At 44.1% G+C, this 17190-nt stretch overlaps 1 protein-coding gene across 1 annotated transcript in view; it reads left to right on the forward strand.

Moving 5' to 3' along the window:
- C5_1H10orf71 (chromosome 5_1 C10orf71 homolog) overlaps window positions 1-12144 on the forward strand; it is a 133549-nt gene extending 121405 nt beyond the window's left edge. The window contains exon 2 of the mRNA XM_078642709.1: window positions 2278-12144. Within this exon, the coding sequence (XP_078498835.1) occupies window positions 2423-10447 (8025 nt within the window). The 5' untranslated portion in view covers window positions 2278-2422 and the 3' untranslated portion in view covers window positions 10448-12144. The remainder of the gene's footprint in view (window positions 1-2277) is intronic.
- The last annotated feature ends 5046 nt before the right edge of the window (window positions 12145-17190 follow it).

A 17190-nucleotide genomic window follows, 5' to 3' on the forward strand; every position in this document is an offset into this window, starting at 1 on the left:
GGTCTCAATGTAAAACCCAAAGTGCTTTATTAGTGGTAATGTGAGCGAGTAGTCTTAGGCCTAACACAGAGTCATTTATTGCACACACATTGACCAATAACTGACACATGACTCAAAAAGGAGATCCACAACAATTTTATAAAAAATATGCTTTGTTTGAGTTTTATTTTAAGACCAAGATCTTCACAAAAAGGTAAGGACCTTTGAGTCACCCAAGGGGCATGTAGAGGCGTTAGAATACTACAGGTCAGAGGGGGGCAGAATTGCATGGAAGGAACACCCTTGACGTACCCTGGGGTAATCTGGGGCACTACACTACTACAGGCCAGAGGGGGCAGACATTTCCATAACGTACACCCTTGAGGCATCCAACTCAACCTCTATGGGAAAAATACGTCAACCTCTGGAGATAACCTTTGCTACGTTTGGATTTAAAATGGAGGTTAGGATGGACAATGGGTCCTTTTTTCAAATGGCTGAGCTTAGTAACTTCTTACACCACTCAGGAATCAAGCACCGGATGTCACGCCCCAATGGCCCCAAGCTAACTAGGATATGGAGAACTTTATGCTACTCTTAACAAGGCAATACGAATCGCAGTGGACCAATAGAAGAATTAAAAGCGGAGTCTCCATCACGTTCTACGTATGTATTGCAACACACCATATAGTACCACCAATTGATCTCCAATGGCTATGATGTTTTGGAGGCCATCCTGAGGTAGCATCCTGCTGGTGCCTGAATGTTGCCCGAAGATTCTAGATTTAACCGTAACCCAACAATGGTGTTGAAAAACAAATGAACAGGTGAGTTACAACTGGAATGGCAGGGAACCCCGATAATATCCAGAGACCAAGTGCTCATCCGACACCAACACCCCGGGGTGGAAGTTCCTGAACCCTTAAAAAAATAAGTGAGCCGCAATCTACGGTGGTTTGATATCCCTAGATGAGAGTACAGAGGATCCCGGGGAAGAGGCAATGGACGATGTGGACAACTCCTCCTACTACTGAGGCATCACCTGCGAAACCACCTGCCAACAAGGGACATTCAGAGGTGAATGAGCCTGCCCAGGAGAACAGAAGGTACAGAGAATATCGAAAACCCCAAGCAGAGGAGAGACCAACAGGTGAAGACCCCAGGTTAGCTCTCGAAGCCAAAGGTACAATCTGAGGTCAATCCCTGCCCCAAGTCAAATGTTGCGGTACTATGTATATGATACTTTCTGGGAGCAATGTACATAATTTCTTGGGTTGTGGAACTTCCCTACACAATTTCTGAGTTTTTGTGATCCTCCTTTTCACAAATAAAGTCATTTTGACACAATGGCACATATTAAGTGAATGGTGGTAAATCTGGAGTGAAAAAACACAGTTCACATGCCCATTGTACTGGGCTTTACCTCACAGTTTTGACAATCATTTAGATTCTGCTGAAATTACCAGGAGTTGTGACAGTAATACCATAAACAGTTAAAAAGTGCTATAAAACTAAAAGTTGACTGAGTGAGGATGCGGAAATACTAGGTAGTCATGAAAACAACTCAAGCTATACGCCAGCATTAACAGAAAATGTCTACATATGATGATGGTATTGGCTGCTAGTAATGCAGTTACCGCTGTTGCCCTGATATTCATTAAACCAGTGAGTTTATTATTGGGCCCTTCCCATTCATCACTTGGAAATGATGCATTACGGGCACTTGTCACATTACCACACACCTTTTTCACTTTTCCAATTCAATTATCACCAACCTTTTCCTGGTGATAATGCCAAACATTCTGTGAATGGTATTGCACTATTCCTGCACTGTGAATGCAAAACAAATCTTCCACACCTAGTTGACTTTACCTCAACTCCCCAAAAGGATACATGAACAGTGAAATGTGCAACAATCAGATTTGCAGTCATAGTTATCATTTGTTCCCAGGTCTGTATGACTCCATATTTTTGACAGTTTTACTGTTCTCATATAATATACCTGCTTGCAAAAGAAATGTCGGCAATCTAAATATTTGGATAGGGTGACTATAAGGCGATGTATGGAATAATTAAATAAAAAAGTTATTATGAGGCGATCATGCTGCATTGTACTTAGAAAGGGCCTCTTCTGTGGAGATTGTGGGGTTTAGTCAGTAGCTATTACAGTGGTGCCACATGAGCATATACCAAAACCTTTACTTTTTAGTATGAAAGCTTCTGATTTAAAATTTCATAAAATGATTTAGAGACGCATAAGAGGATATGATAACTAACTGTACTCTCGTTTTCTCCTAGAAACTGAAGGCCAAACTGTAACCGGAGAAAGCAAGCATGAAGAAGTCACAGCGAGAGTGAAAACTTTAGGGGGAGAACACATACAACTTGATCTGCTTACACCTTAGACTTTCACAGAATCTCCTAACCACCTTCCAGGCTCAGTATGCCAAGACGCAAGAAGCACAGTAATAACTTGGGTGACTCTTCGAGCAGTGGTTCAATCATGGATGATACAGACCGTGAGGTCAGCTGCCTGACAGACCGAGCCTTCAGGAGCCTATGTGTGGCTGAAGAGGAAGCCCTGAATGGATTGCATCCTATAGGATCACCAGACAAGGCCCAGCAGTTGACAAAGCTCAACCAGCTGAACCATGCCACCAGTAGAAGCAACTTCCTTAACAAATTGTCCATTAGGGCCAATGAGCATAGCAAATGGGCTTCCACATTCCAGCAGACGCCAAAATGTCTTAAGGAGGAACCAAAGGGCCTGAAAAATAAATTGAATAAACCAAGCATCATAGAATTCTCCGTGCCTGACTTGAGGAAGCACAACCAGAAGTCTAAAGTATCCTCCTTAATTAGGACATTTGACAATATTGAAAATGAGTGTCCAGCACCTGAAACTCAACTGTCCCATAGAAAAAGTTCCCAAAAAAGTAAAGGGCCTTCTATGGGTGACACAGGGCACTCTGCAGTTCTGAATACCCAGAAGGACCTGCCTGAGTTCTCTAACACATGTCAAGAAAATTATTGGCTCAATGAAAAATACAATGCTCAAAAAAGCAGAATTGCCAAGAACTGGATTCACTCTGCCCATGATAGCTTCAGCCCTATCGAGATATCAACTTCACAGGCCCCAGGGTCACTCCAAGACAGCACCCATAGAAAGCCATTGAAACATCAGACTGAGGAAGGGATGGAATCAACAAATAAAATCACATTTTTGCATAGTGAGAACAGTGCTTTTAAGACATGGACTGATCACCACAAAGAAAGGGTTGAGAAACTGGACTGTGCAGAATGGATAAATGAACAAATTATCATCGAAGGTTATGAAAATATGCAACCCTTTGAACGCACCCACACATCCATTTATGAAGAATCATACAGCAAAAGGATACACGAGCAGAGCAAGTACCTAATAAAGGCTAATCCAATATCACATTTTTCATCGTCTTCCCACCAGCCAAGGACACTGGACATGCTCCAAGATAAGGAGGTGTGTTTGGAAGCAGTATCACCATCATCATCCTCACCCTCATCATTAATATCAAGTCACGGTACCTTAGTTAAAAAACAGATAAGAAAGCTTCCTATGGAGACCCCATGCTCTTTATCATTGCAATCAACATCAAGCGATCAGGCCATTTTCAAGAATACAAAGAAGGAGCTCTTTGAAGAGGCGCTTCCCTCCTTATCAGCATCAACTTTGTCAAGCCAGAGAACCATGGCTAAAACCAAAGAAAAAAAGGTCCCATTGGTAGCTCCTCCAACCTTAACACCAGCATCCACAGGAATTAACAGACCCATAACCAATAACCAGGGGGAAACCCTTCTGACTGATTCTTCTACTTCTGTAACAGTGTCATCCACATCAATTCACAGGACTGTTGCCAAGACCTCAGAGAAGGGTATTTTGGTGGAGTCTCATCAAGCCTCATCATCAAGTAACAGTGAGGTTGTTAGGGGTCAGAAGCAAGAGGCCATTGTAGAGATTCCATCATTACCAGTACTGCACACACTAAGTCAAAGTCACACAGCTAGGAACCAGGAAAATGGACTTCCCTTGGAGACATCTTCACCTTCACAGTCATTCTTAACCAGCAGTATAATAACCCAACAAGGAGTGTTACCAGTCGAAACTATTTCAGATCCAGCAGGTAAAATGGATGTTGTTTATAACAATGAAAATTGGGTCTGTATGAAGGATGAGGCCTCATTATCTGCTGGGAGGTCCCCATCCACATGTGCAAAGACAGCTAAGAACTGTGAGCGAGAATATGCATCGCCATCTTCTTTATTAGACCCGGTAAGACACCATGCTTTGTCTGCAAGCCAGGAGGAAGTCTTAACTGAGGCACCTTTCTCAGTGTCGCCAAAGGACAAAAGAGCATTTATCCCAATGCAGGAGCGGACTCTTACAGAAAACCTGGGGAGTTTGTCATCAGCATCAAAAAACAACCAGAACAACATGCTAAATAGAGACGTTGGGGTCCCCACAGATGAGTGTTTGAAGTCAACAACACATTTCAAAAGGACAACGCTTGACAATCAGAATGAGGACTGCTTGATGGAAACAAATGCACCACTATCGACGTCAAGCAGCATTAATAGCATGGATTCACACCAAGCAAAAGATGTCCTCAGAAATGTAGTATCACCATCATCTTTGTTACCATCCTCAAGCAAAATCAAAACAGACTTTCCATGGGACGCTGCAATCCCAACGGAACATGTGTCATCACCTTCTTTCAGAAATAGGACCAGGGTACATAAACAAGACCATATTGTTGCAAATGATTCAAGTGCATCAACCTCTACTTCCCACGAAGTTCCATCTATGAGCAATTCTTTAAGGCCAGAACAAAAATATGAACATGGAAACAAAAATCCACCATGGAGGCAAGGAAAAGTAAAACAGAGAGTACAGCAAGAAAATTTAAATGTGAATGTTAAGGCCAAAGAGAATGTGTGGGTGTCTCGTAGACCAGCAACCGCTACCGCTTCTTTTGCAGACACCGTACAAGTGACAAAGCAAGAATGTCAAACCCGAATGATTAGCCCCTCATTTAATATCACAAAATTGTTGACACCTATTATACAACGGAGACATATCATTGAAGCGCTAGATGATGACCTAGAGCTTATAACTCCCCCTCCTGGAGATATTCCAGCAATGAGAGAACATGAGACAAGAACTTCAGTTGATATATCAAGGGAGAATTATAGGTCCAAGGCTTCAAGTTTGCTATTTAATCTTAAGGATGTTCGAAAACGTGTTAAAAGCACTTACAGTACCTCTCCTCTCTTAAAAATCCCAGATGAACAAAGCAGCAATAGGGAAAATGGAAGGCTGGAAAATGATAGGGTAGAAAATGGAAAGACAGACAATAGAAAGGTGGACAAGAAAAAGAAAGGGATCGAAAATGTGCCCAAGAAAATGGAAAGGGTGATGCTGGATAGTGGCCAACTGGAAAGGGAGGCACAGAAAAGAGAGAAGCAAGAGCAAACAAAATTGGAGATGGAGAAGGTAGAGACTGAGAAACGAGAGAGTGAGAAGCTAGAAAAGGAGAAACTAGAGAAAGAAAAGCTGAAGAAAGACAAACTTGAGAGGGAGAGGCTAGAGAAGGAGAACTTGGAGAAAGAAAAACTGGAGAGGGAGAAGAAACAGAAGGAGAAGCAGGAAAATGAAAAACTGGAAAGGGAGAAGACAGAGAAGAGGAGGTTGGAATGGGAAAAGATTGAGAGGGAGAAGAGTGAGAAAAAGAAGTTGGAGAGGCAGGAGAGGGAAAAACTTATAAGGGAAAAAATTGAAAGGGAGCAAAATGAAAAGCAGGAAAGAGAGACAATTCTGAGGGAGAAAATTAGAAAGGAGAGGATTGAGAAGGAAAAAGTTGAGAAGGAGAAGAATGAAAAGGAGAAACTGGAAAGGGAGAAGATGGAGATGATTGCAAAGGAGAAGATGGAGAGGGAAAAACGACAGAGGATGAACTTAGAGAGGGAGAAAATTGCAAAAGAAAAACTTGAGCAGGAGAGAAAAGAGAAGGAGAAGCTGGAAAAGGAGAGACTGGAGAGAGAAAAAATGGAGAAGATAGAGAGGGAGAAGGCTGAGTGGGAGAAGCTACAGAGAGAGTATTTAGAGAAGGAGAAAATGGAAAAACTTGCAAAGGAGAAGCTGGAGTGGGAAAAGCTTGAGTTCCAAAAACTGGAGAGAAAAAAATATGAACAGGAGATGTTGGAGAGGCTGGAGAAGGAGAAGCTGGAAAGGGAGAAGCTGGAGGAGGAATTTGAACAGATTGAAAAATGGAAGCAGGAAGAGCAAGAGATGAGGAAGCTGGGAAGAGAAAATATGGAGAAGGAGAAACTGCAGAAAGAGAAGCTGGAGAGGGAACAGATAAAAAAGATGGAGCAGGATTCGCTAGAGAAAGAAGCTATGGAGAGAGAGAGGCTTGAGAAGGAGAAACAGAAGATGGTGAACTTTGAGAAAGAGAAGCTGGAAAGGGAGACACTTGAAAAGAAGAAATTGGAAAAGGACAATTCAGAGACGGAGATAGATAAACTGGAAAGGGAAATGATAGAGAAATTTGAAAAAGAAAAGGTAGAAAGCGTGGCACTGGAGAAGGACAGACTTGAGAGGGAGAAGCAGAAGAAGGAAAAGATCGATAGCCAGACTCATGAGCTGAATAAGGAGAAACTTCAGAGAGAGAGGCTAGACATGGAAAAAGTGGAGCGAGAGAAAGTGGAGAAAGAGAAGATGAAGAGGACTGAGAAAGAAAAGCTGGAGTTGAAGAAGCTAGAAATGGAAAAGCTGGAGAGGGAAATGACTGATAAGATTGCAGAGATGCAGAAGCTAGAGGGGGAGAAACTGGAGAAGGAGAAGCTAAAGAAGGAAATGATTGATGGAGGTGAAGAGAAGAAAAATCAGGAGAAAGAAAATCTCGAATGGGATAGACTTGAGAGGGATAAACTGAACAATGAAAAAATTAAGAATGAGAAGCTGGTGAGGGGAGAGATAGAGAATGACCAGCTGGATGAGGAGAGGCTGGAGAAAAAGAAGCTGGAGATAGAAAGGAAGGATATGGTTGAGAAGGAGAAGCTACAGAAGGAGAAGCTGGAGAGGGAAACGCTGGATATGGAAAAGCAAGAGAGGGAGATGATGGAGAAGATTCAGAAGAAGAAGCTGGAGACGGATAAGCTAGAATGGGAGAAGCTAGAGTGGGAAAAGCTGGAGAAAATGGAGAGGGACAAACTGGAGAGGGAGAGAATAGAGAAAAGTGAGAAGCAGAAACAAGAGACAGAGAACCAGGTTAGAGAAATGAGGGAGAAACTTGAGAGAGATAAGGCAAAGAGTGAGAGAATACAGGAGAAAGAGTTGCAAAAACGTGAGAAGGAAAATATTGAAAATGTGAAAATGGAGAAGCAGAAACTGGAAAAGAAGTCAACTGAGAGGAAGAAGGCTGAGACTGAGAAGTTTGAAGAAGAGAAATTTGAGAAGAAGATCATAATGGAAAATCTTGAGAGTATTGAGAAGAATAAAACTATAATAAACAAACACAACACTGAAAAAGAGGGAGAAGAGGACACTGAATGGGAAGGAATTAAGATTCCTAATTTAGAGGAAGAAATGATCCTGAGGGAGAATCTAGAAAAAGAAACAGAAGAGAAGGAACCAAAGTTAGAGAAAGGCCTTTCAGAAAATGAAATGGATAATGGAAAATCAGAAGGCAAAAAGATGGAAATTGATAGTTTCATAAGCCTCAAGTGTGATTACCAGGAATCAAGCCTTACGGTACCCATAAGGAAGAAAAAACTCTCCTATCTATTTGTTGAACAAAATTCAAGAAACATTGAAAAAGACAATGAAGTTGAACTCAGTGGACATTTAGCAGATAATTACCTCACTTTAAGCTCTCCACAAACTGTTCAAGAGAGTGAAAGGCCTCAAACTGTTGAACAGTCAATGGCTGATATATCAATAATTGAAGAAGGACTCTGTAAGCAAACAACAAGAAATAAAAAACAAAACACTGTTAGCGAACACCAACAACAAGAAAGATGTCAATCTCTTCATCTTTATCATGAAGAGAATGCTTTTACACACAGAGACATGGAAAGCCAGAACAAAGATGAGCATCTTTTACCCCAGTGCAAGGTACAGAATTATGAACCTCAAAGAAGTGTTGAGCAGGAAATTATCTGTCTCCCCCAATATTTAGCATCTGATCCCCTCTCACCCAAAGGAATGTCATCTGACAGTGAAGAAAAGACACCTTCAGTGCAGAGTAATGATGAGAAAGACAGCAAAAGGGCAATAGCTTCAAAATCACCTTATTTATGCTTTGAAGAACACCCACCAGAGGAACAGAGCCCCAGAGTCATGGAAAAGGTGGATGCTAGTGAGAAGCATGCTAAGGATATACTTGAAAGTGCTGCAACAAATAAAGAGGTGTGTAAAGAGGAACTGCAGTACTACGCTTTGAGTACTTGTAATCCTAAATCAGAGGAAAGGAGTACAGGACCAAAGAGAGAAAGCCAGATGGATATAAACGACAGCCTTCTGAATCAACCTGAAGAAAGCAATATGATCAGAGAGCATTTGCCTGAAAGGTGTAAGGCTAACTCTGCAAACTTAGGAGAGAGCCAAAAATCACCTTCCACATGGTTTAAGCCCAATCTCTTCAAAATTAAAGATAACCGGGGCAAGTCCTCATCAGTCACAAAAGCAGTGAAGCTTCCACTGCCCAGAAGTTGTTCTGAAGAGTGCTTGCTCAGCTGCAAGTGGGAGGGAGGATTGCAGTCTTCTAAGGAAAGGCTGGCACTTAGAGAGCTCAAAGCCACCAAGAACGTTAGAGAGAAACCGCTAGATCTAAACACAAAACAAAAGTTACAAAAATCAGCTCCTAATAAAGTGAACAGCTCTGGTCTGGGGTCGGCCTTTAGAAGGATCATGAAGCAACTTTCACAGCCAGAATCAGAAACCATCTGCCCTCTAACACTGGACAGCCGATGTTATTCACTACCCAGATTGCTAGATGATGATCTTGATATTGGCCATTTATTTAGCAGGACTAGCAAAAGCAAGGAATCTGAAGGCAGGCCTATAATAAGGGAAGCCCCTGCAATCATACATGCCAGGAGCACTTCCTTAGAGTCCTCAACAAGCCTAGAAGATGGGTTGTTTTATTCTGCGCCAAGTTCTGAGTCAGAGTACAGGATACAATCCTTAGCAGAGAATGCAGTGTCAAACAGGCGTGGGTCCAACGTGAAGACTGCAATGAACACTGAAGTCATGGCATCCCCTGTAACCAGCCCAGATTTTGAGGACTGCATTCATTCTCCTGCAAGCGCAACTTCAGAGGATTTACCACATTTTGTTGATTCAACTGAATATCCAGAAGATGTTGCATACTCTACTGTAACAACTCCAATGTCTGAAACAATCATGTACTCTTTACAAACAAGCAATGTATTAGAGAATACATCAAGCTTAGGGTGTACTAAAGCAAATTCTGCTCCTGAGTACTTTTCAAGTCCTGCTGGTAAAGAAGAGTCCTTGAAAGGTCTTTCAGAACCAACCCTGGTGAAAGAACCTTTAGAAGAATTAGCCAAAGCAGATTGCAAAACCATGATATTGAACCATGATGAAGGCACTATAGAGGGAAAGGAAAGACCTCATCTTTTACAAAGCAGTGAAAATATGATAGCAAAGCCACCAACAGTCCCACCTAAAACAGAGAAAGCAATGAGACGTGCCAAGCGGCTTGCAAGTAAGAGGCGAAAGAGTGATGCACAGCAGAAGAAGGCATACATTGATGGTACTGAGCCAGTCCTGACAGTGCCCTCTCCAATGGCTCCATCTCACTCAAGTTTGACTAGTTCTGTGCCAGCACTGGTCCATTACAAATCAGAGTCGCTAGACAAAGACCCAACTATTCTGAGAGATGAGGGGGAACACTCACTAACTCCTGTATCCCAGTTCCCTTTGACTCAACGGAAGCTTCTTCAAGATCCAGATTCGGGTCAATACTTTGTAGTGGATGTACCAGTTCAGGTCCAACTAAAGACATTTTTTGACCCTGAAACTGGCAAGTACATTCAAGTGTCTGTTCCTACGTCTGATGGCAATTTCACTCAAGCTTCGTCCATGGAAGTCCTGAACAGCCCTTATGTACTGTGTCCCAGCTTCATTCCAATGTCCGTCACCTCCCTGCCACCTGCAAGGTCCTCGTCTCAGCTATCAGCACCTGCTGTACTAATGCAGGAGCAGTTAAAGACAGAAAAGAGAGACACTTGGGGTCAAGATCTTGAAACTAGGGACTTTCTAGAGAAGCATCCCTATATCGAGCCAGTCTGTAACTCTTACAGTTCCAGCCCTTACAGCATTGATACAGATTCATATGATTCCCGGAGACACGACATTATTTCCATGAGTGATCTAGATGACTTTGCGGTTGAAGGAATTTCCTGATCATTTGAATAACAGAGAAAACCCTATTTTTAAAAGGATTTAAATTGGATCTAAACTCTACAAAATATATGAAAATGTATATTCTCAGACACAGGTTTGAAATTTGCACAAGGACAAGTGTGACTAGCAGGCTCTTGCACTACAGGCCTATCCCAGGGCGGTGTCTTTTCCAAATGGCGGAGGAAGGAAGAAGAAATCAGTGATCTCCTTGGATCACACATGAGGTGTGAGGACTGCGGCAGGGTCGTCTCCAAGCGATCACTGTGGAAAGCAGATGGGGTGGTGGCCTCCCGAGCACAGACCCCTGATTATTATCAGGTACCCTAGAGGAAGTGGAGCAAACATTATCAACTTGAGTATCAGAAGTCTAGCTTGGATACAAAATATGTTTTCAAAACTGCAACTTTTAAGTCTGGCTTAGGCGGTTCCCATGTCTGCAACCTGAAATCTGCTTTTTTTCACCATATTGGCCAGGCCACTGTTCAACTAAGGGAGACTTGATTTACTCCATAGGTTAGATTTAGGGAACCCACAAACCAATGACGTAATATGAACCCCTGCGGTGCGGGGTGGGTTGAGGTCCAGGGGACCTCCTCTGGCAATGTGCACAGGCGGCGGGGCCCTGGCCTGAGATCTCCTGATTGGGTCCAGAGTGTGGGCGGGCCTCCTACCTGTACTTTGCGGGAGGGGCTAAAGTTTTGTTACGCCAGTGCCCCAAACAAAACAAAAAACTCTACTAATACAGGAGCAACATCATAACACAATAAGAGAGTGGTGTGCTATTACAGCAGCACCAGCTTACTATAACAAGGAAGTGGTCTGCTATTACAGCAACCACATCATCACATAACAAAGGGGTGAGCTGCTGTAACAGCAACAGAAGCATGATATCACGGGGTTCTGTGCCACTTGCACTGGACATTGCTTCTAAGGGAAAAGTATATGCCTGTATTTACTTGCATTGCTACCTATACATGTAATAATGAATAATGTTTTAAAATGAGTCTATATTTATTGCCAACAGTTCAAAGTAGACTTTAAAGTACTTATGTCAAAATCAAACCCATAGTAAGAAGCTGCATTGATTGTTTTAGCGCTTACAGCATGCAAACAGCATTCATTTAATATAGATGCGGGGCACTGAGTAAATGCATCTATGTAGATACCAAGTGAGAGACCCTTATACACAAGATGTCCAATCTGATACCAGTCCATGGAACTAAAGTGTGGTTAAGAATTTAAAGAGATACCTCACCCGGTGAACAAGGCACACTGTGAGTGAATATGTAATCCTGCCCCCTCCAGCCGGTTCTGCAGCTTGTGCTGTTCTCTGCCCCATTGCTGAAGTGGACTTGTGCCCTGAGAAAGAGATCACTTACCAGTCAGTGGAGGAGAAGCTGATAGGGATAGACAAACCTTTCCCCACATGATTTATACAATGTTGTCTGTGTTCATGTTTGCCAGGTCCTGGTTTAATGTGCACCCACCTAAAACAAAACACCGGCACACAGACCCTATCCGCTGCCCAAAGGTCCACAGAGTGGTGGACACCTTTCTTCCAGTTGTAAATGGAGTCACAGTGCTACTAAACAGATGAAACAATTAACTTGAAATTCATAAAAGGAATTTATGAAAAACAAATACAATTTTGCTAAAGTATGTTTGACTGGAAAAAATAAATGACGTTTCATACAAAATATTTTGTCAGTTTTTTGTCCAATAATTTCGAGTGGAAACAAAAATGGCTGGCACGTTAATACAGGATGTGTTACATTATTTAACTTGCTGCTCGCATTGCTTTCCTATGTACAAATATTTTCGCATTCTAGCCTTCAAATGTGTGTGGATTCTCACTGTAGCAGAACTTTCCTGAGGAAGATAGTAACATTACTTTATTGTTAAGTCTAAAAGCACTGCCTCTTCACAGTTGATCACAGCTCGTTACCTAATTCCTGATCACTGCTCAGTAAGTCTTGAGTAACTTTTTGATGTGTCGAGAGCTGAGTACCACTGTATACCTATGCTATCACATTCTTTCTGCATTGCGGGCGGGTGGGCGGAGCTGCCCAGGCAGGGCAGGAGTGGTTTGCCCACTCCTGAATGCGCATGTCTGGGTAGGTCGGCCCTCTTGTGCCGCCCAAACCAGTCATGCACACTCTGCACCTCTCCATGCAGGCTGCATTGCAGACTATATGTAGAACATGCCATACCATACAGCTCATGGCTGGGCGGCATACCGACCAATCACAATGCTCCACTGGAGCGTTGTGATTGGCTTAGGGAAGGGGAGGGAGGCTAACCCCTCCCCACGTGACCCCGAGCCCACCCGCTCACCTGCGAGCCATGCCGGCCGCTACTGCTCGGAATGCAAGGCAGACCTATTGACTTTTTAAATACTTGTCCCCTGTGACTTCTTTTATGCACTCCTACAAGCTTTTCCTTTAAAAACACATATGGTCTTTATTGTTTTTTTTCTTTATTCTACCTGCCATAAAAGAAAAAAACACTGATACTATATTATCAATATTTACTTATAGACCTTTCCCCATTTTGTCTGTGATACGTCAAGGTGTAAGCGTTAAAAATTACACATCGTTTGATATTCCTTACCTCCATCCAGCAGATAACATAATAACATTCTGTCAGGAATACTAATCAATTTATTCCCACAGACCCTAAAACCTAATTAAAAATCAACTTGCACACCTCATCTAACCCAAAAACCTCTTTCTTCCCACCCCTGGTCACTAGTCTCTGAACACCCTCCTACAAGCATTTCTCAATGATAGAGTGAGTAAACTGAGAAGCAGGTAGGAATGCTGAATATCAATGTCTCAAAAAATTGTTAAACAAGCCTATTGGACTATATAAACAGAGACCGATTTTAAAAAATCAGTTCACATTCCCTATAACGTACCAAGAGACACTAAAAAAAGCACAAAATAGCAAAAGGTACCACTATGTGAAGGTTTAAGTTTTAGCCAAGCATATGTCTAAATTGATTGAAAATTGCTCTCTACGTGCATATTTATGGCCTTATTATGATGCGGCCCGGAAAGGCTCCGACCGTTGGTCGGAGCCTTTTCGAGCCTTATCTAGGTTTAATTTCCGACCACTGCATTACAATGCTGGCGGTCGGCAATTAAATCGGCCGGTCATTATCGCTGGCTTCCAACGGGCTCAAGGAGCAGTCAAAGGCCAGCCCGTAATCTCAAAGGATGGCTTTCCACCCTTGGGATTACGATATTCGGTTTCCGGCAGGCTTTCCCGACATGGAAAGCCTGTCGGAGAACCTCTGCAGCCTCCAGCTGGGGGGCGAGTGGGCACCCCACCCCCGTTTTTCCCTGCACCGTGTGGCAGTCACCCTGAGGTGTCTGCCATACAGTGCAGGGATGAACACAGACTCCCATTCCTCTATGGGAGCTTCTGTTACGTCCGGTTTACTGTTGTAACACGAGCTCCCGTTTGGTCACATCGTGCTTAGATGGTCGGGACCGCCGACCTGAGGTCGGTCAGTCCCATTTCTGCACTGGTGTCCCAACATTGTAAACACCCCCTTAATGTTCCCCAAAAAACGTATTTTCACTTTGTTTTGAAAGATTTTGACTTAGATTTTAAAACCAATACCATTTAAAGTGAGCATATAAGTAATCGACAAAGTGCAATACAGGATGCAATAAAATACATCATGTATTGCTTTTGTATTTCTTGACAAATAATATATTTCATGACACATACCTTTATCGTTTAATGTAAATGTGCCGTCCAAATACCTAAAGTATATTTTAAAACTTGGAATGTGCTTGTTCAGTCTCAAACCGACAGATATTTCCTTTATAGACCAGTCACAGAAGGTACTGCTAAAAAAATTTCATTATTGCAGTCAAAGATGAAACTTTATAATCAGACGGACATCTCTTTCTCCCCATATCTGGGACTCCCAATACAAGGAAGCCTTGTGGCCCAAAGAATCTTTATCTCCTCCTGGTTTTGTGACATCACATCATCTCTATCTCGTATTAAGAAGGCAGTGGGGACAGAGCAGCAGCGACCATTGGAAAATTGAGACGCCGACCTAACTGCAACCGGGGCCCAGGTGAGCCTGATGAGGTGGGTGCACAACATGAGGGGGACGACCCCTGGCTTGTCAAAGATGGCTCATTTCTAATGGAGGTGGCACAAAGACAGTACGCGGGCCCCCAACCTTGTGCTGCTGGCGTGAGAGGCCCCCCCCTTGGATCATCGGCAGGCTCCCCAGGCTACATGCATACTGAACTTCCCCTCACGTGGTCGGGCCGGGTCTATCAGGCCCTGGATCCCTGTTTGCAAGTACCTGGCCGGTGCTGCCTCGAATTTTTCGATACTGACTGCTGGAAGATGGTGCCTGGTGAGTCTAGTGGGGTGGCACAACTGCTGCGGTTCTCACCTTGATGAGCCCCTCCACTGGAAGGAAGAACTAGTGCTCGGGGGGGATCTTGTCCCCCAACCTCTTGGATGTCTACTGACTTTTGAGTTGTTGGGCTGCCCATGTGGTGTGGCTTCTGTGTCCCGCCCTGTGCTGCCTGTCTGGTACTTTCTGACACCTGTGGTCCTGCTCGGCTGTGAGACTCATATGTGTATATGTGTTGTAGAGGAGGTAGCGTACCCCCCCACAGCTACTGTGGTTTGGGGCAGGGTTGTGCTGGCCCCTGGGGGCCTTGCCCTAAGTGAGAGGTCAAAACACTTCACTCTTCTGTCCCGAACGTGGGAACTTCACCCTGCAATCATGGTAAAACAGCGCTGTATGAAGGGGGCTCAGAACCTAGGGAGGAACACCCCATCCTATGCCTGTAGTTGCACTGCAAGGGGACAGAGGGGCCCCACAACTGGATCGATGAACTTCTGGGGTACATCAGGAACGTGAAGGCCACGTTAGACCCCAAACTGGCTGGATTGACAGTGGAGATCCTACTTAGGACAGACCAGGCCAAACTGAGGGACAGGGTGAAGTGCAACAAATCTGCTATTTCTGGATTCTGCCCCTCCATGGTGGGTGTGCAATCTCAGCAGAAGGCTGTTCAGGAGGAGGTGACCCTGTTACAAAACCGAGCAAATGATGCTGAGGGCCTTTCCCGGTGTAATAACATTCAAGTAGTGGGGCTCCCTAAATGGGCAGAGGGCCTCAATAAGGACCCCTTTTTTCAAGACTGGCTACTGAATGCGGTGCTTGAGGGGGGAGGTCTTCATTCTTCTCAGTGCAGCTCTCACATAGTGGGGCCCTGCCTTGACTAGTGGTGGCACGGGTCTTCATTTATTGTGACTGTGATCATATATTACAAGTAGCCCACACCAAGGGCCCCTGACAAGTAGAGAACACTCCTATAAACATGTATCCAGACTGACCAGCAGAGGTGCAGTCTCAGCATAGCTCATTTATACAGATCAAGCATCAGCTTCGCCAAATGGGCCTGCAGTACTCCTTGATGTTCCCTGCTAAACTGCGTGTCCTCGGCTCTGGCACCACTGGGACAGGTTGGAATCCAAGGCGGGTCTCGCCTTCTGCACGTGAGGCCGCGAATGCTGGAGAATGGTGACACAGGCCTCCTCCTTGCCGGTAGCGATGCCAAGATACTCTCAGGGTAGGGCCAACGGAGGAGCAGACCATGAGGTAGCAGCCCCTGGCAGTAGCTGAACTGGAATCCTGCCATATCAACACCACGGACTCACCTGCACGGTCCATGGCCTCCTCCTTGGATGAAGACCAGTTACGTGCAGTGGCTGACATTCTGCCTGAGTTGTGAGCTGGCCCAGCTCTTACCCCGATTGTGGCAGACCAAGTGAACTGAGTGGTGACATTAAATCCTAATCAATTGTCCCCGGGGGTTTTGGTGGATCATGCCTTGTGGGGAATGGGGCTCTTGTTTGCTTTTGACAGGTGCAGGCAGTCCTGGCTCCCTATGTTTCTTCCCTATTGCTGGATTCCCCCACAACCTTGGTAGACTTCATTAGACGGGTTTTGTTTAATGGCTGTTTTTTAGTCTGGGGCTTGTTCCTGCTTCAACCTGGGGAAGGGATGGATGATGACGTTTTTGTTCTGATCTATTCTGCATTTTTGTATGTGAGCAAATGTGGGCGCATTGTTGGAGGGAGCTGGATTGGTGGGACACAAGTGGCACATGGGGGGGGAGCTATGGTATTCTGTAATGGGCGTCCAGAGATGCTCGTTCTCCCCCTATAAATCCGTTCCTATCGTGGAATGTGCATGGGATCGACATATCTAGATAGTTTGCCAATTATTTGCTTGGACCCTGTCCATCGCCGGGCTATTGACGCTCTGTTGATACTTGCAGAGATCCGTCTGGCATTAGACTATATGGCGCCTGATAAAACTCTGGGTACAGATGGACTCCCGTGAAGTTTTACTCAACATATTGTGCAACGCTTGCACTAAAGCTCATACAGGTCAGCGAAGTCTGCTGGTGTACTTCCTCCACCTATATGAGAGGCATTGATCGTGGTGCTACCAAAGCCAGATAAGGACTTGTTGAAGGTGCATTCCAACAGCAGCTTTCTTTGCTTAATAAGGACTACAAGGTACCAGGGAAGCTCATTGCAAAGCGACTTACCACCAGTCTGGTCCACTTGGACTAGTGCTGCTTTATTTTTTTCTGGGGTTTTATATAGCGCAAACTTGACCTCAAGGTTTCAGGCATTAGAGAGATTTACACGAGCACCAGCTGCGTTACATGAGGCCACGTTCATTT

This window comes from Lissotriton helveticus, chromosome 5_1, assembly GCF_964261635.1.
Source record: "Lissotriton helveticus chromosome 5_1, aLisHel1.1, whole genome shotgun sequence".
Taxonomy (NCBI): Eukaryota; Metazoa; Chordata; class Amphibia; order Caudata; family Salamandridae; genus Lissotriton; species Lissotriton helveticus.